Source organism: Diospyros lotus, chromosome 2 (assembly GCF_014633365.1).
Source record: "Diospyros lotus cultivar Yz01 chromosome 2, ASM1463336v1, whole genome shotgun sequence".
NCBI lineage: Eukaryota > Viridiplantae > Streptophyta > Magnoliopsida > Ericales > Ebenaceae > Diospyros > Diospyros lotus.
The window spans coordinates 27,583,175-27,609,866 of NC_068339.1; the positions used below are offsets into that span (position 1 = coordinate 27,583,175).

Consider the following 26,692-nt stretch of genomic DNA (forward strand, 5'->3'; position numbering starts at 1 on the left):
GTGCCTGGGTCACATTTGGCTTGTTATGAGGCGAGCTGAAAAAAAGGTGAACCTCACTCGGGTTTGAAATCTTGATCTACTATGTTTTCTTGTTTGTGTTTGGAACCAATTCCTTGAGTGGAGTGAAAGGAAGGACAAAGCTTAGTGCTTATTTAGGGCGTTTCCTGTTGAAACATAGTCCAACCCTTCAGTTGTGGTTCTATTGAGTAATCCGGGTGATTATTCATCAGTGTCGCCCAAAAGTAGGAGTAAGCCGTTACACGAGGCCCTGCAATGGGGTGACGGCATGATGTAACGACAATCGCCCAAGGTGCTGAAGTAAGGCAACAGAAGGATACATCGGCGATCGACAAGGCGACGACGAGGCGAGGCAGAACTTGCTAGAGGTGGTCATGATAGAGAAGAGAAGAGGCGACCAAGGGCAGGGGTGGTGAATTTGCAAATTGAGTGAGGATATTTTTATCATTTGACGCCCGTGATCATCTCTCAATAACCTAATTATTTATACAAATAATATTTTTATTTATTTTATAAATAAATTGCTTTTGCATGTATAAATCATCTCAATTAACACACGGATGTATCTCAATAAACGCCAATTCTACATTATTTTATGTATACGTACTAACCATATCCTCTCTTGACTATATATGGATAAGGTTTCATTTATTTATTATTTTCCGTTATTTTTGTATTCAAATGAAGGAAATAGAGAAGATATTGAACGCACGTGCAAATTTAAGCTGTTATTAAAATGCTTTTTATTTTTGGTTTAAATGAGTCATGCATTCAATTGGGAGCACCAATCAAAGGATTGAAGAAGCTTCACGGAAGTCTCTTGAGTTGAGAGTCCAAGATCCACAGCATATGGCATCTCATCGGATCAGATCGTATGTTTATCCAATTCACCAATTTCCGTGTCAAACAATTAAAATACTGGCCGAAGTTATTGACTGTTGAAATCAAACCTTTTGATTCTTCGTCGTCTTCTTCGTCTCTGCAACTGCGGTCCATCTTGAAAGCTTTTAATTTCTTATCGTGAACATTGAAAGTGAAGATGAAGACAAAAACAAAAAAGGAAAAAGCATAACGCGTTTCAATGAGCCTTTAACTCATGATATTTTCCCTTTTCCATATATTTACCGATCGAACTGAAAATGTGAACCGAATTATTCCCAGTGGAACGAAAACAAAGAATCAAACTTTTTCCTTCTGTGTATGAACATCTAATCTCACAAAAAATGTAAAAGAGCAAACTAACAACAAAAAGATTTGATCGTGTCCAATTAGTTTCCTGGGAACATCCCCATCTTGTTGCCGTTGCTTCCGCTGGTGTTTGTGGTGGTGGTGGAGGTGGTGTTGTTAGAGCTGCCGCCAGCATTGTTGCTGTTCGGTTGTCCACCGCCGATGATGGAGGAGATCGCGGCGGCGAGAGCCGCCGTGAAGTGAGGATCGGCGGTTATGGCGGCTGTGGCCGCGCTCACGGTGTCTGCCAGCGACGGATTCTGAGCTTGATGCGGTTGCGGCGGCGGTGGTGGCAACTTTGTTTCCTGGGAAACCTGGAGGCCGGAGAATTTGGATTGGTTATATAAGGCTTGGCCGAAGACATGCGGCGGCACAGCCGTCATCGGTGAGGCGGCGAAAGGGGCTTGGAATTGGGCAGGAGATCGTTGGAACTGCAATGGGTTGTTGGAATTGTGGGTCAGGTCCAACGTTACTGTCGGAAACGGAGCGGAAGCTGAAATTGTAGCCATGCTCGACGAGCTTGGAAGGATCGCTTTCGCCAAGAAATTCGGATTCATTACTCCATCGGCGCTTGGCATGGACCCTGAGAGTAGCATGGTTGCAGCCGCCGTGGTGGTTGACGCCAGCGCCATGGCGGGCGGCGGCAGAGCGTGGTTGTGGGTTCCCTCGTAGGTAGTTATCAGAATTGTTCTGTCTTCCGCACATCTTTGAACCTGTAAATTAATTCCCATACGCAAGTCATTTTAGCATCATGATCAAGTCTCCGAAGTTTGAAAGAGTATGGCATATATAGTATAGTTTGAATGAGGCATGAATTAGGTTATTTTGTAACGATTCAAACTTATCTGCATCTATCACACACCATGTGTATTTTAGATATAATTAGATGGCTAACGAGGACCAAACCCGAGGAGAAGCCCATGAAAAGCGAATTCTAATGAAGCGCTCTTAAATATATAAGTAGGTTCCCTCTCTACTCTAAATATATTCATGTGCGACCATAAAAACAAAGAGGAGAAGGAAGTTACTTGTTTGCGGACTGGACAGCCAACCGACATGGTGCATCTATAGTAAGCTCGAGGGCAAGGATTTCCTTTGGCCATCTTCTGGCCATACTTCCGCCATTGGCAACCATCGGCGATCTGTAATTAATCAAATATTGGGTTTTTAATAGACAGTTTAGATATACTAGCACGATAACTGGTAATTGGTAGTTGATAGTTACCATGGGTGCATCGGAGCGAGCTCGAACTGAGACACGGGCTTTTCTCATGGTAGCTTCAGTGGCCTGATCAACACTGCTCTTGCTAGATGTGTCTAATTTGGGAAGCTTATTGGGAAGCCAAGCTTCCGATTGCGGACTAATCCTCTTGCCGTCGTCTCCCTGATTAGCCTTGTCTTGATCGAACAGAACCATCTCTTGATTCTTGTGGTTCTCCGGCGATCCAGAAAGCGTCCTTTCTTCTGACGAGGAATTGGAATGAGACGGCTCCTCCGTGTCGCCGGTGGCGCTGGGCCCCAAGTCAAGGAACTGTCTTGGCACCACCGTCTTATCTTCTGATCTTCCTTCTGCCATCTGAAGAAATTAATTAAACAATTGTTAGAACATCATATTCGATCAAATTAAACTGCCGAAACTGGAAGATTAATTAATGAGATTACAGATGGTTCATAAACAAAGTTTTAGACTATAATTAACCTCGTGTTCTTGGTTGCTGTCGGCTATGGAATTCTGTTGCATCTGCTGCTGTTGCATCAGTGTTCTCAGATGCATCTGAAGAGCACTGTAATTGTTGCCAACTTGAGAGAGCATGCCTTTTAGCCTTTGATTTTCCTCATTCACCTGTACAAGCTCGGCTTGCAATAGGGCGAGCTGAAATTAAACACAAACCAAATTAACGCTCAATCATGGAGATAACTAAACCCAAATTAAATCAACCAGAAACTAATTAATTAAAGTCCATGCGTTTATATATATGTATATATATATATAATTAATTAATTACCTCGTTCTTTGCTCGTTTATTTTCTGCGTCCGACGACGTCCCGTCCTCCAACGTCGATTGATCGCTTCCAGTGTGAGCAGTAAGAAGGCGCAAACCAGTCTGCGAAAAAAAACAAAAAAAAAAAAAATCAAAAAAAAATTTCAATCCATGGCCAGTACAACCAGAAAACGTGAAGGAAAATGAAAAAGAAAATTGCTCCTTACATTCACATCGGAACCATTTTCTTTCTTGACACTGATGCTGCTGGCCTTGGAATCCATGCGGCGATCGTCTGACCTGTTCTTATCGGCGAAGAAGTCGACCTCACCGACCGGCGGCCGGTTCTCCTCCGGCGTCGGATTAAGATTGACGGGAAACATGTCCAACTTGGGAGCTAAAACAAAGCTAGCTGCTTGCTTGTTGGCGAAGAATCCAATCGGATCAGAACCCAGAGTTAGCCCCCATCCCTTGTCCATAAATCAATCAATCAATCCAGAAATCAATCAATCCAGAAAACAATATATGTCTATAGAGAGAGAGAGAGAGAGAGAGAGAGAGAGAGAGTGAAAGAGAGAGAAAGGGGAGGGGGTAGGGAAGGAGAAGAAGGTGGCGTGAAGAGTCTTCTACAGGTGCAAAGGGGAAGGGTATATAAGGGGGAGGGGCGCGGGGGAAGACGTAGACTAAAAGTGATGGATTGAGCAATGGGAAAACGAGTTGCGGAGATTCTGATAAAGTTACGTAAGGTGATGCGTCACTGGCGGACAGTTGGCGTGTGGGCCCCATGACCAGGAGCGAGAGAGAGAGAGAAGAGAGGTTTCGTCTCCATCTCGCCAAGACTCAGTTTGACTCGTTCATTCGTCGTTCCTTCCCCGAGTTAACGGTGCTGCTGCGAGATTTGTTTAGGGAAACGGTCAAATCTACGTGGAAAGTAGGTACAATCTTGCCCGGCTTCGTGTTCTATTAGGATTATTAAAAAATATAAATTCAATATAAGACAACGTTAATTGCACGAATTATCCTAATGCATTTCTTAATTGCATGGACATTTTTAAAAATTATTTCAAGCACTCCTTTGTTAAAAGAAAAGTTACAAAGATGTCTTCAGAATACAAATTAAGTGATTAGATCACAATAAATTAAAATTCGTACTACTAGATCATGGATTTAATTACTTGTTTTGTGATTTATCTTCTTTACCGAAATTGAGAACACGAGAGACGGGAGACTCTGCACAAACGATAATTCTAAGAAAAGATACAAAGATAATTTTAACCTCTATATTCAAATTCTCTTTTATCTTTTTAATGTCTACATTATAAAAAAAAAAATAACTACTATACCATTTTTCTTGATAATAAGTTTCTCTCTCTCTTTGATTTTTTTTTTTTTTTGCTCACATTTGATTTGAGTTTAAAAACGAAATCAAATCTAGGTTCATGTGTTTATGTTTGTATTAAAGATAAATCCAAATATCTAAGTTCAAAGAACTTAAATTTCAATCTTGATTCTTTGAAGTAAGATAGCCGACAATGCCAGAAAGGTAGTTTAGGAATTTAAAAAAATAATTGACATCTGTTAATAACAAAAAGATAAGTGATCATGTTTATAAGAACTCTAGAGAGATGTGTGTTATTTTTAAAAATACAAAGATAATTGATAAAGCCTAATAAAAACTTAGGATTTATAAAATTTATCATATTTTATTATACTTAGATAACGTTTGTTAAAATAAGTAAGATAAAATTATATTAAGATAAGGTTAGAATCATTTTCAAAGTAAGATATGGAACGATAAAGATAAGATTGAAAAACATTTCAAAATTTTTATTAAATTATTTGATAAATTTTTTAGAATATACTGGAACGTCATTCTTTATTGTCTATAAAAAATAAGATATAATATCTTGAGGAGATGAAGAGATAAGTATATGTAAAAAATACCAAATAAGAAACTTTTTTTTTTTTAAGAATGACCTAAATTTAATAAATATATTAAAAATAACAAGATTTTAGAATATTTTTTATATTTTATATTTTAATTAATAAATACTGCCTTAAAATATAAGGGAAGTTAAGTATACTAATGGAATGTATAAAATGATATTTCTATTAAAAAATAACTAAGTAACCACAACCATCGTTGTTGGAAATGATTCATTATTATTATTTGAAAAAGGAAAAAAAAAAAGATAACGGAGAGACAAGTAATTGTGATAGTCAGGGGGTGGGTGGCTGCGACAAAATGAATGGAGGGGAGAGAGAAAAATAGAAAAGGGGGGAAGTATTTTTTAAAAATTTAATAATTATTTATTAATAAGAAATTTTTTAAACTTTAAAAGTATTGGGTCTAATTTCTTAAAATTAAAATTATTTGAATTAGAGCTTTTTTTTTTTTTGCCTAAAAAGCGAATAATATACCTAAAACGCACAAAAAATGGAGGAGGAATGGAGTCTAAGATGGGTACCCCTCTAGACGGTGCGGCGGGTTCCACGTGACGGGAAAGGAAGTTACACGGAGAGAGAGAGAGAGAGAGCCAAGTCTACACGGAAGAGAGAAAGAGAGAGCCAAGTCTACCGAATTTGACGGCAGAGCTGTGGGTGGGCCAGGGCGACTGGGGAACCGTGCGTGCGTGGTCGTTGGCGGCAGCCACCAAGGAGCAGTAGACTCGTTGTGCATGGACTAACACGTTTCGGATCTGCCCCCCGCGGGAACTGTGGGTCCGGTCCGTAGACTCCTTTACCCCTGCGGGACCGGTTCGCACGCGTAAAATAGCCACCAAACAAGGCCGTAATTACGGAAACGGCACTGCCAGGTCGGGGGAGACTGACTTTCTTGACCCCAGGATGGGATCAAGAGTGGGAGTCGGATTTTGACGGGTCCAATCATCATCGGGCGGCTAGGATTGGTCGATTTTGACGCACGTGATGTGATCGGATTATGGAAAAGAGCTTTTTGTTGGAAAATAAGGCGGCCAGAGAGAGAGAGAGAGAGAGGATGCTTTGCTTGCTTTCTTTCTGTTCAAACAGGGGGCGCCCCAAGAAAACGAAAAACACCTCGACTGCATCTCCCCTGCCCAGAATAATAATAATAAAGTTAGTTTGATGTCTAATAAGACTTTCTCTATTCTTAATTTACATTCATCTAGATATAATAATCATAATTATTACTTAATTAAATGGGCACAGCACGTGTTTTCAACTTTCAAATTAAAATCCAAAACCATTCAGGCTTCTTTCCCTTCCAACCATCAAGCATGCATGTTCAAGGCGCTATGGCCTGCTACATTATATTTCAATCAACATGCTCCTTAATTTAAAATAAATATATATATTACCAGAACATGCTATTATCGTGGTTAAAAAAAATCATTTACAATCGTGGTGTTGACACATATAATTTCGACAAATTAAATTTACTGAAAACCCAAAATGACAAGTAAAAGGGATCGTGGGGGCAACTTAAATGAACGTGCAATAATAATAATCAAAATAACTAATCAAAAATTAAAAATCAAATGGTTTGGACAAAATATAAAGCGGGAGGGTTGACTGGGTCCCATCAAGTTTGTTTGTTGGATTGGACGGTCGCGATCAAATAAGAGCCGCGCTGGTGGTGGTGGTGGTGGGACCTTTGAGTTCCGAGTGCCTGCAGCCCCTTTCTTCGACACTTTCCACATCCGTTTCAAATTGCGATATTCTCTCGGCCTCGCGTCTTTACCATAACGCAGCCTTTGATCGATCATTAATTAGCTAATCCATCCATCATTATTACCAAAGCACACAAATTATGAGGGGGAGGTGCGCTCATGATTAAGGGTGCAAATTAGCTGAGCCGAAACGAGTTTCGCGTAGCTCAATTCAATTCAATAAATTTTATCATAAATTTAAGCTCGAGCTCAAATCTGAGTCAAGTTTAGAAACTTGGCTCGAGCTTGAGCTTGATTAGCATAACCTGAGTTCAAGCTCGGCTTAAGCTTGACTCAAGCTTGGCTCGTTAATTTGATTGACGAGTTGAGCTCAAGTTCGAACTTAGGCTCGAGTGAGCCCCAACCTAAATTTGGGCTCAAGCTCGAGCCCGATTTGAAATATATCAAAGTTTTATTTAAAAAATCTAATAAATTGATCTACAATAAAAATAAATATAAGATAATTAACAAATATACCTAAATAAACTAAACCTGATAATCAACAAATATAACTTCGACATAATAATTATAATAATAATTATTTCACAAATAATAATAAGTATAATATCATTTACCTTATAAAAAGATAATCAAATTACTTATTTAGTTATTTTCAAAATACAAACATAATCAAAATTACAACACAACAAATATATTTTCAATTTAACTTCAAATTAATTACTCCAAATATCAACCTGCAATTTGAAATTGTAATATTAATCAGTAATCATAATTATATATCAAATCACATATATCAACTTACAAAATACCAACATATCAAAAACTTCTAAAAATCACATAACTTGTTTTGTTTCATGTAGTAGAGGAATTTCAGTGATGTTATCCTATATATAAAAACATAAAAATTAATAATTTTTATTAATATCAACTAACAAGGTGCTCAAAAGCCTATAAGTGAGTTAGCTCGTGAACCTCTATTCAAGACAACTCATGAGCCTATAATTGATCTAGCTCATGAACGTCTATTCGAACCAACTCATGAGCTAACGAGCCAAATTTTACTGAGATCAAACTCAACTCATTTATAAATTGAGTTTCAAAATTAAGCTCAAGTTTGTCTCATTTACCTTAACGAACGAACTCGAATGAGATTTTATCGAGTCGAATACCGAGCTGAGCCCGAACAATTCTGCTCATTTGCACCCCTACTCATGATGGTGTGTAATTCAAAAAAAAAAAAAAAAAAGCACACAAATTATGGTTTAATAATATTTATTTATCTAGCTATCTATTACTTGCATTGGTAACTTGTACAATATTAAGGCTATTTTGCATAATTTTGAGGATTTATTATCCTCAGAGTAAAGGTATAGGTAAGTGGTTGAGTCACGATAAGTTGAAATTCACACCAGTAGATCGTGAGTTTGATTTCGTGTCCTGCACAATGAGACAAAGTCTTCACTTTCAATTTACCTCTTTTATCAAAATTGATGGCACGAGCAACAAGAGACCGTACAAAGATAATAATCCTAAGAATTTATTCTATAACATGAAAGATAGATTATATACAATATCAAGTGTTTCTACATATTGCTTTATACATTATACTTTTTTTTATATTATATAACAAGTCTTTATTATCTTTTATGTTATATAAAATATGTTCGCATTGTATATAATACCGATATCTTTGGGAACCATAGAATTTTTTATTAAATTGGTATTAGATAAAATTGGATCTCAATTCCAAAGTCCATAAAATAATATCAAAATTTTATAAGTTAAAAGTGTAATACACTTAAAATATTAGAATCAATAAAATTTATTTAAACATAAATACTAAAAGAGAAACCACACGTGGACAAAGCAAAAGGGTTTGATGAAGTAGATGTTAGAAAAGGGGGAAGAAAATAAAAATAAAAATTATGCTTTATAATAGTTGGGTTCATCAATTAGATACATAAATTCGAAAATCTAACCCGAAACAACTTAATGCCAATTATATGAACAAAACTAATGAAAAAGACAAGAGAAAACACTGGAACTAATTAGTCCAATCCAATCACATCAATCTAGTTCAATTCTAAGATATACTTGAACCTGCTATACATGCATACATGAACACCTATATATAATAGCTATATCTATCATAAAGTTTATATATATATATATATTAATGGTGTCTTTTGAATGTTATCATGGTTGGGATGTGGACCCAACAAAACACTAATGACCGAGAGAGGCAGAATGTGCGAAGATTGTGGGCTAGAAGCCAAGTGTGGTGCATGGCCTTACTTTGTTTGCTTGGTGCCACTTTCTTCCACGGGCGGGATGGACTTTGTGATGGATTAGATGAGTGTTACGTGCAAACCCATCCTTTCAATACCTACTCCTCCCTCCTTTAGAAAAAACAGGCCATGCTTACAAATGAATTGCATGCATGCAGCTGCCCACTTACCTCGCACCACGGCAACGCCCAACTAAGTAAGATTTTCTGTCATAAATTTTGCATCAAATTGAGAGGGTCTTCTTATAGTTTATCAATCCGCACACACAAGAAAAGGTTCTAGAAGCTAGCCCACAAGAGAGATGGGAAAGCTAATAAATATACTTTCAGGGTTCGTTTGGTTCGCAGATTTTTGAGACGGATTTTTTTTTGTCTCAGATTTAAGATGGAATTTTCAAATAGATTTTAAGATGAAAAAATACTCATCTCAATTTTGAGATAGATTTTAAGACCAAAAAAAAAATCTGTCTCATATTTGATACTAATTTTGAGACGAAAAAATATTCATATGAAGTTTAAGACAGATTTTAAGACAAAAAATCTTTATTCTCAAATTAGAGAAGAATTTTGAGACGAAAATAATCCGTTTCAAAATAGAAACAGATCTTGAGACAGAAAATAATCCATCTCAAAATTGAGACGAATTTTGAGACAAAAATTATCCGTCTCAAATTAAAGACGAATTTTGAGACGAAAAATTGTCTGTCTCAAAGTTGATAGAGATTTTGAGACAATTTTTTTTTTTTTATCTCAAATTGGAGATGGATTTGGAGACGAAAACTTATCCATCTCACATTAGAAGTAGATTTTGAGACAAAAAATTATCCGTTTCAAATTTGAGATGAATTTTATATCCATTTCAAACTTTAGATGAATTGATAAATTAATTTTTTTGTTATAAATATAGAAAATAAATATAGTGCAAAATAAAATATATTTATTAAAATTAAAGTCTAAATATATTTATTTAAATTCTAATTATAAAAATAAATATATTTCATGTGCATAAAATATAAAATAAGTATACATAAATGTAAACTAAATATGAAAGAATTTATAAATTAAAATATATATTAAATGTAAATTAAATATGAAAAAAATTATCAATTAAAATATATATTAAATGTATAATAATTAACAATTGGTAATATTTATTAAATATATACAAAATGAAAAAAATGAAAAGGAGAGAGAGAACAATGGATTTTCGCATTTAAAAAAAAATAGTACGTGAATTATATTTTGTTTAATGTTAAAAGTATACTAAAACTAAATTTAAAAGTATACTAAAACTAAATTAAATAGTATTTAGAGAATATATAAATGTTATTCTTAAATTGAAGATAGAGGCAAAAAAAATACATCAAATTTTAAAATCTTGATATATCACACGATTAACACCGCAGATGATTGGCTTATAATAATCAATTTTAATTTGTGTTTGATTTATCAATTTTCTTTTAAAAGTTCTTTTAAGGAATTTACTTTTGGAAATTATCCTCAATAATAAGTAACTTAAATTCATATGGTTGAGGTATATAAAATTTAAAAATATAATATAAGTTTATTTTAATATAAATGAGTTTAAATTATTGTTTGAAATTAAATAAAAATATGAATCAAATTACACTTGATCTGTTAGGATCATTAAAACAAATAGTAGTTAATTATACATTAAAGTTAACATTTCATGTATTTATAAATCTACTATACTTATATATGTTTATCTGAATATTCTAAATGTTAAATTAATTTTTTTGATCATAAATACTTAATTCATGTTGAATAGATTTAACTAATATCATTAAATATTATAGATACAATATGGAATTATTAATATTGCATAACAATTTAATTAGACTTAGGATGGTTTACTCTACTCGTTGCTTTCTTATATTGTTACAATTTGGATCGTTTCAATTATAATTATAAATTATTTAATAATCTTATTAATTAGTCAATAAAATAGAAAAATTATATGATTCGTCAAAAAAAGGCATAATAGTTACTTTTTCTGTATAACAGGATTATAATTAGTTATTTGTTGGATTTTTTTGAGTCATTTCCAATTAAGTAATTTATATAAATTATTAATCTTCTTTTTATGGAATTTCTCCATTATTCATATCATTATGTATTTCAAAAATATATACAAAAATGACATCTAGTGCTAGTATTATCCTAGTATATTATTTAATCAGTCAAATACTTTGGGTGAAAAATACATAAATCCCATATACTTCAAAAAAGTCAATTTAATTCATAAAATATTTAAAAATTAAGAGAGGTTATATATTTCTTGTGATTACTGCAATAGTTAGGTATTATTAATTGTTGTTAGTTAGGTATTTATACTCAACGTGATTGAAGCTTTAACCACATTGTAACGTCCCGCTCGAGCGATAGGAAGATAATGTAATACCTCGAGAGCCCAGAGAAGTTAGTATATATCGAGAATAGTGTAAGAAAGGAAACAACACCAGTTAGATACCTTTTGGGCTGAATGTTGACAAAGAACTCCCAAGTTAAGCGTGCTTGACTTGGGGTAATTCAGGGATAGGTGACCTCCCTGGGAAGTTCGTGTAGGCCTATTAGGATAAGTTGTTCTGGATCTTCCTATTGCTCGAGCTGGACGTTACAGGTGGTATTAGAGCCGACCCCCGAGCCTCTGAGCGCGGTGGTGGGGCAAACCTTAGCGAGAAGGTTGAGTCCCGAGGGGGGTGTGTGTAGGCCCCTATGGGGGGTGCGTGTAGGCACCTTAGGCGAATTCCACATCGGCCATGCAAGGGGGGAGATCTGGGGCCGGTTGTAAGGTCGCATGACGAGGACGTCATGTGCTTAAGGGGGGGAGAATGTAATACCCCGAAAGCCCAGAGAAGTTAGTATATATCGAGGATAGTGTAAGAAAGGAAACAACACCAACTGCATACCTTTTGGGCTGAATGTTGGCAAAGAACTCCTAAGTTAAGCGTGCTTGACCTGGGGTAATCCAAGGATAGGTGACCCCCTTGGGAAGTTCTTGTAGGCCATTAGGATAAGTTGTTCTGGGTCTTCCTATCGCTCGAGCGGGACATTACAGGTGGTATCAGAGCCGACCCCCGAGCCTCTAAGCGCGGTGGTGGGGCAAACCTCAGCGAGAAGGCTGAGTCTCGATGGGAGGTGTGTGTAGGCCCCTATGGGGGTGCGTGTAGGCACCTTAGGCGAATCCCACATCGGCCATGCAAGGGGGGAGATATGGGGCCGGTTGTAAGGTCGCATGACGAGGACGTCATGTGCTTAGGGGGGGAGAATGTAATACCCCGAGAGCCCAGAGAAGTTAGTATATATCGAGGATAGTGTAAGAAAGGAAATAACACCAACTGGATACCTTTTGGGCTGAATGTTGGCAAAAAACTCCCAAGTTAAGCGTGCTTGACCTGGGGTAATCCAGGGATGGGTGACCCCCCTAGGAAGTTCGTGTAGGCCCATTAAGATAAGTTGTTCCGGATCTTCCTATCGCTCGAGCGGGACGTTACACACATAGTTATCTATTTCATAGTTGTTCATTTTCAAGAAAACTTACGGAAGTATACATTAGTTGTGTATTTTAAATTTTATTATGCTTAACTGACCTATTGATAATACAAACTATTCTATGTATCCACACTAATTACAGTTTGACTTTCAGATGCAAAAATAAGATGCATCATAACAAGCTTTGGTAGGTGGCTCATTGAAAGGTAGTGACGTTGTCCAACCCTCGCAGCCAATTATTGACGAGACATCCTTATGGTTGAAGGTTGTAGGTGGGAAGAAAAAGGGTCTCGTATATGAAACGAGGTCATCAGTTTATATCACCCTTGTTGATTGTTTCTACTAGGTATCGTTACCATTGCCATCGTTGTTGTGGTCCTTATTCATGGACCATATTCAATAGGCTACTAGTTAAGGAAGTGGTGGATCTCATAAACCAGTACTTGTCGATATTCATGGACTATGTTCATGGACGAAGTTAGTATTATTATTATTATTATATATTTATGCATGATTTTTTATTTAGTTCATATATTATGTTTATCAGGTTTAATTTTGAAATTTTGAAATAAAATAAATTTTATTTTTCTAATTTCATTTAAACTTTAAAATTCGTCTCAAATTAAGGAAGAAAAAAATTTGTCTCAAATTACAAACGAAAAAATTTGTCTCAAAATTAGTATCAAATTAGAGACGGAAAAAATGTCTCAAATTACAGATGAAAAAAATTTGTCTAAAAATCCTTTTGAAAATTTCGTCTCAAAATCCGTTTTAAATTTAAGACAAAAAAATCTTTCTCAACATTCATCTGAAAATTCTGTCTCAAAATTTTTCTCAAATTAGAGACGAAAAAAATTTATTTCAAATTTTGTGACGAGTGTTTTTCCAGTGGCTCAAAATCCATCTCAAATTGTTTGTTTTCTTATAATATAGTATAATATACATTAATATATATATATATATATCTCAAAATCACTTGCTTATGGGTTTATGTTAATTAATTAAAATATAATAACCGATTTGATTTGTTAGCAAGTACAAAATTCAATGTAATTGACCCAATTTACAAACCCCAGTCTTTATCTTCAACACATTAACTAAAAATTCAACCAATTTAGGTGATTTTTCAATACAAACTCTTCAAAGCCTAAATTAGACTCTATCTTAGAATAGAGTCACACTCGTCCGTCTCCTCTCATGTTTAGCTTCCTATTCATTCCTATTATTAATTTCTTGCTTTCTTTGTTAGGTATTATTTCACACTAATCTTTATTTTGGAATTTTATTTTTTTAAATTTTCTAGAACATAAAATGGAAATAAGCAAAAAATATTTTTATTTATTTCATTTTTATTTTCCCTCTCTTCCACCCTTTCTAACATCTAGCAACTCTTAGGAACGCCGACAACTCCTGGAATCAAACTCTTAGACCATGTTTGGTAGGTACAACCAATCAAACTGAAGAAAAAGGAAAGGAAAAGGGAGAGAAATTTAGTCACCCCTCCATTTGGTTAATACGAGAGAATGGAATGACCACTCGATCAGAAAATAGATGGAAATCTCATCCATTCCCTTGAAAGGGTGACACAATTACCTTTTTTACCCTTAAAGAAATTTTTTAATTATAAAATGCCACGTATATAAATATCACATATTAGTTTTTAATATTTTATTTCACAATCCTCATGAAGAGTTTCTCTTTGCCACCCGACTCCGTCTATCGTTGCCGCTTGCCTCTATCCGCCATCATCGAGTGACAATGTTGCAGGGTCACCAAAAATTACCTATTTTCCAACCCAAACCCTTTTATCTTCCACTTGTTAGCCCAAAGTAATGAGGTGACATAATTAAGAAGGGACGAATTGGGTTTTTGAAAATTTTTATTTTACTTTTAAATAGCAATAAAAACTGTGTGTGGTGAATAAAATATGGAAATAATACAAATACAAATAAATTTGTTTATTAATCCTAACTCAAAATAAATAAATATAAAACAAGACTTGAAATTTGTAGTGATTCGGTTTCTCCTCAAACCTACATCCACTCCTTAAGCTTCACTTGAGATTTCAATCCACTAGTTTTAATCTTCTTCACATGTGAAGATCAAACCTTTACAACGATTTTTGGGGTCAAAATCACAATTCAATTCTTTTTTAGGATAAAGAATAACAACCTTCAACCACTAATTTTTCTCTCACTAAGAACTAGTAAACCTACCAAGAGCTATACCTTAAGCTCTTTAACACTGCAATCAATATAATGATAGAAGTTTAGCTCACACGATTTTTACAATCTTTCTCTAACAACAAATCCGTCTAAGATGGATTTACAAATGAAGTTACAAGATTGATGAGAAAGACACTTGAATCTCACATAAATTATTTTCGAATGGATTCTTGCATTTTCGTCATCTTTCTTGTAATAGCTGATATTTTTATGAAACTCGTGCATTTAAGCTAGTGGGATATGCCCAAAAAATCACGAGAATTCAAGGAAAAGATGTAATTTCTTAAAAATATTGAAAAGATGTAATTTCTTAAAAATATTGAAAAGCTGTTAGGGGTCAATAAAAGACGCAAGAAACCCTTTCTTAAGGACATTTGGGATTGAAATAAGAAACCCCATGAATAGCCAAAGTCCTAAAATATTTAGGGGTCAAAGTACAAATATATAAAACTTCAGACCAAAGTGTAATTCTTAAAAACCTGTAACGGGATCACTAGAGAAACGAACCGGATGAACTGGCGATTAGAGTAATCATGAGGCACACATATTAAGGGGATAAGGATGACATGTGGCGGCACGGGATTGGCTAAAAAGTTTTATAAATAGGACCAAGGTTTCCAAAAGCCATTCAAGTGAGTTTCGGGTTGGTTGAGAGGCTATAAGGTGAGAAATCTATTCTTCATAGTGAGGGGGGGATTCTAGAAGAAGAATTAGTGAGATCGGTGGAGAAATGAGCGTCGCCGGAGTTTTTGAAGTCTCACCGGAATCTGGGCCAAAACTATCAAAAAAAATAAGGTAAGTCCAAGTTAATCCTATATTCCTATAGAGGGGGAAGAGAGGGAGCCGTAGGTTCAAATAGGGGTTGAATCGAAGCTAAAACGAAGGAGATGTGGCCGAAAAATGAAACTGTAGCATCACCGTTACCAGATAAGACATCGGCATGTGCAGTACACGCGTGGGGGCACTTGGGCCCTCTTTCAGAGGTGCGTGAGGGTGCATGTGGGGCCCTCTTCCCCTGAGAATTTTCAGATCCACTACTTAGTTAATTTCTTACAACTCTATATAAAAATATTTGGTGTTTAGTTTATGAAAATATGTGTTTTCTGCATAAAACCTAAACCGACAAGCATAAACAGTACACCCGAAAGTTAAATAGTCAAGGTGAGTGGTTCTTGCATGATTTTGCTTCATCCCAATCATTTTGGTTTCATTTGGATGTGGATGTTGACTTAGATATTATGATTTTGTGGCTTGCATATTATATTTTCTTTGGTTTATTCATATTCCTTCTACTTTGTTATATATCACAAAATTTTGATGACTGTGGCTAGTTGTTGGGACATCATGGGGGATCTCATGCTCTTGCGGTGAGTTAAGGAGTTACCATGATGGCCACATGGTGATTGCAACACCCTGACATTGCTACCACAAGGGAAGATCTCATATTGCATATTGCATTTACACACATATATATTTTTTCGTGAACCATCTCACTTAGATGTAACTATCTAATTTTGGTGTTTCATACCTTGAGGATATTCAACGTCCCAAGCATATCAAAAGTGCCAGGTACCTCGGAGACAAGCAGGAGGAAAGGCGAATAGGTGGCCAAAGTTTAGTTTGATTTTCTATTATGCATGTACTACAGATCCTTATATAAAGAAAAGCTTTTGTAATCTTTGGGTTTTCCTGTCTATTAGACATTTTATAAAGAAATGGCCATGACAAGGTTTATTTGTTAACTTTTGCGGACATATGATTGTACTTATATTAAAGGTTTTTATTGAAAATCCTTCTAATCTAGCTTTAGCTAGCTATCAAGTTCGATCATTCGCTTATGTCGGTAAGGATTTCCATAGTTCCCGCATGTGATATTGGCTTATATATAGCATCATTGCATAATTGAAAAATGGGGGTTATAGTTGGTATCAGAGCTAGAATATAAGATAATGATTTAGGTATTAATTTGACTAATTAATCTCGAGAATATTTTGGGTTGATGGCAGATATGGATCAAACTATAATAGAAAACCAGCACTGACGTGCCATTATAGGATAGTGGATGACACTTTTAGGAGGACAGTGTATGCACCCGTGGGATGCATTGGGGGATTTTCTAGATTTGGTTACCCTAGTCTTACAATGACTTTCACCCCACACGACAGTTCCCTACGTTGTAGATCTTTAAATAACATATTTGAATTCCTTATTAAATAAAGAATGGCGGGACATTGGGAATGAACTTCACGCCTAGGGACCCTATGATAACCTCGTGACTTTTACCACCCACCTACGTGAAATTGAAGGATTTATGGGTACAACAAACATACTCTCAGGTGGGGTAGCACTTGAGAAGGACTTGAAGAACAAACCCCCACACCGTCACCAGGATCCGAAACTCGAGAAGAATGATTTTAATTTTTGAAGACTATATACATGCACAAATAGGGATAAAATAGTGGTATGTGATGTAACTAACTTTTGAGGTTTCATGACAACATGATGGATTAAGGAATTGGTGGTTCGAGGAAATCAAAGGAAATTTAGATGAATAATTATTTTCTTTGAGAATGCTTATAGAACTACAAAGGGATGTGGTATTCCATTTAGGATGATTTTGTGGAATTCTAATTATTGTATTTGTAGGAAAGGAAGGATTACAAATAATTAGAAGATTCGACAATTATGATGACTTATTGTTCATTGGTAATTTTTAATTTATGGGCAATTATGGAATACTATTAGCCAGCTTGTGTTAAATGTAACTTTGAATACGGGGATAATATATTAATGATGCATTGAGGATTTGTGACTTTAAGAGGTTCAATTGAAGATAGGAAACTGCCAATTGAGGATTAAAAAAAGGGTTGTAGCAAGATTGCTTTTAGGTTCCATTAAGGATATTATGAGTATCTGGTGATACCAACGCACTTGTAGCCTATATGGGTTTGATGAATAGGTGTTCAAATTATACTTGGATTAATTTGTGATTATATTTATTTTGATTTACTCAATTAGCAAGGAGAATGAGCAAGACTAGAGGATTGTCTTAAGGATATTGCAAGAATAACAAACTTGCACTAAGTTTTCAAAATACAAATCCTGGCTAACTCAGGTAATTTTTCTAAGTTATGTTATATTGAAAAATAGCTTAACCATGAAGGATTGAGGAAATAAGAGATTGGAAGCAGCTTTGAACAATGATTGAGGTATGGAATTTTATAAAAAATATGTTAAAAGGTTTTCTAGCGTTGTTTCACCATTTACAAGGTTAACACAAAAAGAGTTAAGTTTGTAGGGAATGAGTCAGGTGAGCATAGCTTTAATAAATGAAAGGAAAATTTACCTATGGTCCTATTTTTGTAATCCCTCATGGAACAAATGGATTCATGGTCTATATTAATGCTTTTAAAGGCTGGGTTAGGGTGTGTCCTCATGGAAACGTATGGGTTTGGGCAGCTGAAAAATTGTGAACATTTTATTGCTTATGATTTAAAATTGGCAACAGTCGTGGTTGCCCGAAACTTTGGCGGCACTACTTGTGTGGGAGAGACTCGAGGTCTTCGCGAAAAGTGGAAGCTTGAGGAACCTGTTCCTTCAGAGAGATTTAGATATGAAGTAGCGACGGTGCATGGAGTTTTCAAAGTATTGCGATTGTGTGATCCAGTACCCCTCAGGAGGGCCAATGTGGTGGCCGATGTAGGGATGGGCTTGCTCTGATAGCCAATGTGATGGCTTGGGGATGGGGACTAGTGGAGGCTTTAGCTATTGACAGTAGATGTGATTCCTAAGGAAACGTCTATTTACGTCGTTGGCCTGAAAATTCATTCTCTTCTGTTGGAACGGATCCGGCAAGTTACTCGAGGAGACTCGAGAGGTAAGGTCATGAATTGATGACTATGATTTCAATTCTCGAATGGAATGTTTTCTAAATCTAATTCATGTGCCTAAAGCCAAGAAATTGAGACAAACCATATTGAACAAGGCACACCAAGCCAGGTATGTTATCCACTTTAGAGTTACCTAAATATGTGAGTTTTGAGGAGTGAGACAAAATTTTGAGGACGGATTTTTTTTAAGGGGGCTAGAGAGTAATAATCGATATTTTTATGAAACTCGTGCGTTTAAGGTAGTGGGATATGTCCAAGAAATTACGAGAATTCAAGGATAAAAATACAATTTCGGAGAGATTCGGGAAAATATGTAATTTCTTAAAAATATTGAAAATCTGTTAGGGGTCGATAAAAGACGCAAGAAACCCCTTTTTAAGGAAGCAAGAAACCCCATCGGAATTGGCCAACTTTTGGTCGAAAGTGACCGAAAGTTTGGCCACTTTAATCGAGCTTTTGAGGGCAATTTTTTGTGGCTTTGGACTGACCTAGGGTACGGGAAGATGCTAGTGACCTTGGATGAAGCGACATTGGGCATTTTATGGGTCAAATTTGAGTATAAATAGAGGATGTAGTGGCCAAGGGTTTTGAAAGTTTTGAGCTTCAAATCAACCCCGTTTTTGAACGAATTGAGGGATACAAATAAGGGGCTTTTGTTGCCCATGAGTTGAGGATTTATTCTGGAGAATTTGAGGCGTTTTGGTAGCCATTTGAGGGGGTTTCGAGGCTTGGCCGAAGAAGGAGGCGGACGGTCTGGCTGAGACTTTGGCTGGCTGGTTGAGGCTCTTCGGGTGCCCCTTTCAAGCCGTTCTTGGTGCCATCTTGATCGACTCTTGGAGATGAATTGGCCTGTGTAGCTAGTTTCATCGTCGGTGATCGCTGGCACCGAAGAAGACGACCAGCGCGTGAAGCTCATGTGCTAGTCTTCATGTGTAGCCACTCACCTTAGCGCGTGGCCTATCAGGTATTTTTGAATTTTTTTTAATATTTTTCTATTTTTATTTTAGGAATTATTGTGAATTTTTTTTTGGGGGAAAATATTCAAGTAGGTATTTATTTTGGAATATTAGTAAAGAAAAAATTAGAGAAAAATAGAAATAAATTGAGGGAAAATAGGTAATATTTATTTGAATAAATATGATGAAGATGGTGCTTTGTGTCTCAAATTGAGTGATTTTGCAACTTTTGAGGCTTAGAATGCAAATCGAGACAATACATGCTTTCTGAGGTGGTTTGAATCTTAAGTTAAAAGGTAAATGGTTCGACCCCAAAACTCGATTTTAAGTATATGGTTTATCATGTTGTCATGCCATGATACGAGTATATCATATAGATTGCATTTACATGCATTTATGATGAAATATGCATATATACACGATGATATTATTGATCATGCATTTGCATAAGGGTTTGAGGGTACGGCCCGGGATCGCTGCTCTTCCAAGGGTGTCCCCATACACCTCGGTTTGGAAATGAGACTGCAAAAATGGGGAGTAGCAATAAGGTACGGTCGGCTTAAATCGAAATGAAATGGAAAATGACATTTTACATCCATGCACGAAATATGTTTGTTGTTCCCTTACTTAGATGATTTATCATCTAACCTGAGCTTTGCCCCTGGAATATTCAAACGCTTCAGATATTGTTATAGCAGAAGCAGATACGGAAGATGCATGTGACAACACTTAGCAAGTGCACGATGATCTATGATTAAGATATTGAAATTGATGTATTTAAGTTTCTGCTACTTTAAATTTTGAACGTTTTGAGGAATGGTATGGTTTATGATGTACTATCTGAACAATGGTGATTGTAATATTAGGTTCGCTTCTTAACTTTCGCATTTGATGTTTATGATAATTCTCTTTTGAGGTAGATGTATGGAAATTTTGGGATGGATATGAGTAATTATTTGGTTTAGTTGTAGTTTCAAAAAAAAAAAAAAAAGAGATTTTTTTTTATCCCAGAATTGTCCTAAGTTATAACACGCCAGAGAAAGTGGAATGTTACACTATGGCTAGTTATTGGGGCATCATGGGGGATCTCGTGCTCTTGCGGTGAGCCAAGGAGTTACCATGATGGCCGCGGGGTGATTGCAACACGTTGGCATTGCTATCACAGGGAGAGATCTCATACTGCATAGTGCATTTGCACGTATATATTTTTCTTCATGAACCATCTCACTTAGATGTAACTATCTAACTTGAGTGTTTCATACCCTTAGGATATTCAACGTCCCAGGTATATCAAACGTGTCAGATACCCCGGAGACAAGTAGGAGAAAAGGCGAAGAGGTGGCCAAAGTTTAGTTTGATTTTCTATTATGCATGTACTATGGATCCTTATATAAAGAAGAGCTTTTGTAAGCTTTGGGTTTTCTTTCTATTAGACGTTGTATAAAGAACTGGCCATGATAAGGTTTATTTGTTAACTTTTGGAGACATATGATTGTACTTATATTAAATGTTTTATTGAAAATCCTTCTAATCTAGCTTTAGCTAGCTATTAGGTTTGATCATTCGCTTCCGTTGGTAAGGATTTCTATAACGCCCGTGTGTGATATTGGCTTGTATATAGCATCATTGCATAATTGAACAGTAGGGTGTTACATTTCTAGAGGCTAAGAGTCATATATTTATAGCCTTTAACATTTCCTGCAAAAAAACTAGCCATGGAAGATCAAAATGGAAAAAGATAATCTGCAGAAAACTAGTTGTTAGTGATTTTTCTACACAACCAGTCAATTGTTTTATTAAATAATCGACAATTCCTTTAGAATTTTATAAGCATATTAGATAATTTTCTTCACGTGTAAAGGTAGTTGACAGTTTTTCTAGATACGTCAAAAGTAGTCAACAGTTTGATGGAATCAGTCAACAGTTTAAGAGAGACAATTGACAATTTAATGAGTTGTGCTATTTGTAAAGAAGCATTCTTATAGTATGCTTTATAGGGACGAGATATCACGAGAAATTATCGATATCTCCAGTGTAAAGTAGAGAAATTTGTCGCGATATGTTCAAAGGTGAATCTCTTCTAAATGAAAAGAGAGAGGGAGAGAGACGGGATAAAACTATCGACCAAACCCCTCTCTCTCAACTGGAAAAGACACCATACTCCGCCGGTGACCACCCAAACCAACCATCCACTAGCGAGGCCACCATTCTCCACCAGCGACACAGAAAGCGGGAGAGCCTGCTTCCTCCACAACCTCTTCCCCGACGGCGAGCCGTAACGCCACCATTCTTCTCCCTATATCGCCATTGCAGTTGTAGAGACTAAGAACGTGCGTACACAGACACACATAGAGAAGAAGTTGAGATTGTTCTTCTTCAAGTGGCTGGGGAAGAAGGGCTCGTGGTGGTGATGGTTCAGAAGCTCCGGCCTTTGGTGGAAGAAAATCAGTTTCAAGTTGTGGTTCCTCGAAGGCTTCCTCTTAAAGATTGTCTCCATCTTAGAAGCCATTGCTCTGGTGGCCACTCTCTACTTCTTCTACCTTTGCTATGGTTGCCACATCTGATGATGACCCATGGTCGCTCTTTAACATTTACTTACTCTTTTTTCAAGACGAAACTGATCGGAGATGAGGGTAAATTGAGAATTTGGGTTTGAAAGTTTCTTTCTTTCTTTCTTTCTCTATTCTTGAAGAACTCTGTTTCTGTCTCTGGAATATGACTAACTTTGGCAAGTTAAGGCAAAGCTAATTTGAGATTCATTTGGGTTTGGGTTTGGTTTTTTTGGGTTGTGTTCGCTCTTTATTTCATCTGATTTTCTTGTATAAAACCTAACTATCAGTATTGAATTCGAATTTCTACAAGTTCTCTCTCTACTTCAATGCAGAGATTGGTTATTCAAAGTGATTATATTTTGTTTTGTGTAGATTAGCCTGAGGAGAAGATTATGGATTTTTGGTTCGGCTTTGGTTTGATTTGCAACTGGAGAAATGAGAGAAAGAGAAAGGACAAGAAGGAAAATCTTTTCATCGCGGAAAATTCTTTCCAAATTTATCTCCTCTTGTATTGGATTTTCCTTCAAATTTTCTGGCATTTTCTTCACAAAATAACAAAAAAAAAAAAAAAATCATGGCTTTTTTCTCTCTAAAATCTTCTTCCACATTCATTTTCCCAGAACGACACAGGTTGTAAAACAGAGGCAAATTCTGAAGATATTGTTCAATGTTCCATGAGTAATGAGCCATTAAAGTGCATGATAATTAAGGAACTTTTAGGTGGGACATGAAATAAGAGTGATTAGGAATAACAAGGAACAAAAAGATGGGCCTTTGACACCTTAAAAAAGGTTCAAGAACATGAAAAGATCATGTGAGACTATGATTTTCCCGTGTGATGTAGGAAGGAATCAACACTAATTAATACAACCTTACATAGACAAGCAATAGTGTAACACCCCGCCTCGCCGAGCGTGTCACTATAAGGAGTTACTAGGATTTTTGCCATACATAAGATCTATACACACGCAGTGTTACCAAAAGAACAATCTTCACATGCTAACAAAATCCCAGAACCCTAGTATAACCTTTTTAATTATTAAGACCAATAAATCTAAACTAAACAAGAAATAACTTTACACAGTGGAAATATTATAACTTGATATCATAGAATACTACAGCCGTTCATACAAATTGTCTTCTAAACAAAATAAGGATTATATAACTGCAAAAACATAAATAACATCTATAACGCTCGTATTTCATCAGCTCTATCTGACCACGTCCTCATCCCTGTCACAACCCTTGTTTGTGTTGGTTCTAATGATGACAAATATATCCCAAGAGATGGGTGATTGGGATTCGTATAAATTTTTAGATAATTAAAATATTGATTGATGACAGAACACTATGGTTCACCCCAAAACTTTATACAATGAGTTTTTACGGGCTTAACTCAAACCTTTGACACAATTAGTTTTAGGCTCAACTCAAACCTTACAACAATCAACAAGATAAATAAACCTTATCTATACAGCCCAATGAAATTCACAACAATGAAATGCCTTACCAATGGCTGCACAAACCTTTGTACCGGCTTAAGATGAGGAGAGCTAGAGAAGATATGACTTCTTGTTTCAGCTTGCTTCTCATTCTCACTTTCAATGCACAAGAGTAAGATGTGTGTGAATCTTATTTGAAAACTCAATCAAACGTTTTGATCACCACTTGTGCTTGTGTATGTGTCTCTAGTGTGTGCTCTCTTCTTGTGTCTTATCTTGTCTTCAAATATTTGCTATTTATAGCAAGAGATATAAATTTGACTGTTTATAGCTGTTAGAGACAAGATTTAAAACAAGGTTTCGAAACATAGATTATTGGTTTCGAAACAACACAAATTTACACTAAGGTTTCGAAACATATAGCCTTTCTAGCTAGACTTGCACTTAGAGATAACAATGAGTGGGAGACATAATCTATTCCCACTAACATATAAAAATGATCTCTACTTTCAAATTTGAATTTGAATTCTTAGAGCATGGAGAATGCATTTAAAAATACTTTGAGAAGTCTTTAGATAAATATTAAAATGCAAAACACAAGCATTTCAGATCTTTTAAATCTTTGCTAACAGAAATGTCAGATGTTTTGAAACATAACATATAGGTTTCGAAACATAGTCCAAAACCTGATTTGAAAACAAATGCATTACATAAATGTTTTGAAATAGCATATACACTTAGAAAACATGAAAACCTTTTCAAAGGGGTTTCGAAACATGTACAGAAATATGACATAGTTTCAAAAGGATTTGGTTGACAACACAATCCATAGCATGTATACATTACAATATATTTACATTTACTTTAATACATTTTTTTATTTATATTTTACCTTCCATTTACATTAATACATAAATGTAAATAAGAAAGTATCTCCTATTTGTCTTCAATAAAAATATCCAAAAAATCAAAATCCATAACAATAAGAAAGTAGAATTTTGATTTTAGTACAAACTCAAAATTTTGCGATTTTACCACCTCCAAAATACATACTCTCTATTTCTTGAAAAATTCATTACAAATCATTTTAACACCAATAGATATTAGCTATCGAATTGCCTAGATATAATTTTTCAAAATGAAAATATTTTCAAAAATATGTTCTAGTTGGTCTTTTTCCTTAGAACAATTTTATCTTTATTTTGACCAACAATTTCAAGGCTAATTTTGAAAAATACTTTAGGAATTCTTTTAAATCTTAATACTTGTTTTTGCAAATCTCCATATGTATAAGAATGAAATTAATTTAGTTTTCATTTGAACAAAATAATACTTGATATTGAAATTGATATATGTTGAAAACCATAAACTTGACTCATGACTTAGGGATTAAGCCAAAAGATGTTTTTCATTATCAAAACTAATATACAAAAGTAAAACAACAGTTTGGAACGTTTGAATATTCTAAGGGTAGAACCCAAATTAGATGTTAAATCATCTAAATGATGGTATAGAAACAGTTTATAGAATGCATGTTTGATCATACCCATGACATATACAAAACATACAAAACAACGGGGCACGTTAACCTTGGGAAATCTTTCTGACATACTCAATCTCTCGTGGAAAATCCATTTCACATTATATAGTTGGGATTGACCTTGCTGCGACATACTTAGTCTCATCGTCACCCGAACAACAAAAATTAACCTTCCACTCCCAAGAAGACCCCATCCTGTCCCACCAGACTATGACATGATTCAAAAATATCAATGTTATGAAAATCACTTGCCATACATTTTCACAAAACATATACAGTTAATGCATCACAAAAAAAAAAAAAAAAAAAATCGATATGCACGATATGCTAATAAACAAATAAGCAGCATAACCACTTGAAATCATAAACCAAACCTCGAGCCGAACTACTGATCACCCTAAAATATACTACAAGTGTACGGGTCGAACAAGTAATATAATAGTAAGAAAGAATGTCGTTCCCACGAGGAAATATTTCAAATATAAAATTTTTAAACTTTCTTTATTATTTAGATAATAAAAAATTTCAGGTTTAATAAAGAATAGAAGAAAAAGAGTAAATTAATTAATTAGATTAATAAAATAAAATTGGTTTGGAAGGCAACTTGAATCAAATAAATTAATGGATTTTAATAACTAAGTCACATGTATGAACCTAACTATGCAATGCAAATCATATATTTTTATGCGAATGAATTGATAAATTGAGTATGTGATCGCGAAATCTCCTAACTCATTCGTTACCCTATTTCTAGGTTATAATGAGTCTATTCTCATTTAATAACTTCCTATATTTCTATGAAAGTTTAACCAAATGAAAACGCATTATAATTTGTGAAATTCCTAATGTATTGCTAAAAGTCGCATAAAGAAACCGAATTCTATTTCTAGTCGATTTTACTTTATGGTGTATGGTACCTATGATGCAATTCCCAAACTATCTCTTTTCGGTCTCAAGATTAGGCATCAAATCATGTAAATAGTGGCCAATTATTCACAAGCATTAAATCCCATACCACACAACTCAACATAACACAATTTATTCAATCACATAAAATTATAAAAAAATACACCATCATAGTTTCGACCAATACATGACCTTAGTTTAACAGGATTAATTCATGGCAAAATTAATTAAAACCCGAAGTAACAAATGAAGCATAAGAGAATTTATTAAATAAGGAAGAAAAAGAAAGAATTCCCTAATCCAGAACTATTCCAGATCTGGGTGTTTGATCTGCATTGCGTCCGCGTGCACCACTAAGCTGCTAATGCTGCACGCCGTTTCAATATTCCTTGCCTTCATTTTCGCTGCTCCACCAATTCTCCAATATCCCTACCGCCCACAAGTCCCCTGCCATCCAAATTTCGTTCCTTCCGTGTGCCGCAGCCACCTCCAAGTCTCTGCCCA

The 26,692-nt window shown here is 35.4% G+C and overlaps 1 protein-coding gene across 1 annotated transcript; it reads right to left on the reverse strand.

Moving 5' to 3' along the window:
* Positions 1 to 1,100: 1,100 nt before the first annotated feature.
* On the reverse strand, positions 1,101 to 3,828 carry LOC127795831 (probable WRKY transcription factor 31). Its single transcript, XM_052327747.1, has 6 exons — positions 3,455 to 3,828; positions 3,252 to 3,350; positions 2,945 to 3,118; positions 2,471 to 2,821; positions 2,274 to 2,387; positions 1,101 to 1,958 (listed from the first exon to the last, which is right to left on the reverse strand). Exons 1-6 carry the CDS (start codon positions 3,704 to 3,706, stop codon positions 1,287 to 1,289), a joined length of 1,662 nt encoding a protein of 553 aa, XP_052183707.1. The 5' UTR covers positions 3,707 to 3,828; the 3' UTR covers positions 1,101 to 1,286.
* Positions 3,829 to 26,692: the final 22,864 nt, after the last annotated feature.

Bases quoted from the DNA above. Each gene is read 5' to 3' on its own strand.
- LOC127795831 (XM_052327747.1), bottom strand. From the start codon at position 3,706: ATGGACAAGGGATGGGGGCTAACTCTGGGTTCTGATCCGATTGGATTC. The intron at 3,119-3,251 runs GTAATTAATTAA...GTTTAATTTCAG, and splicing joins ATAAACGAGCAAAGAACGAG to CTCGCCCTATTGCAAGCCGA. The intron at 2,388-2,470 runs GTAACTATCAAC...GATTAATTACAG, and splicing joins CTCGCTCCGATGCACCCATG to ATCGCCGATGGTTGCCAATG.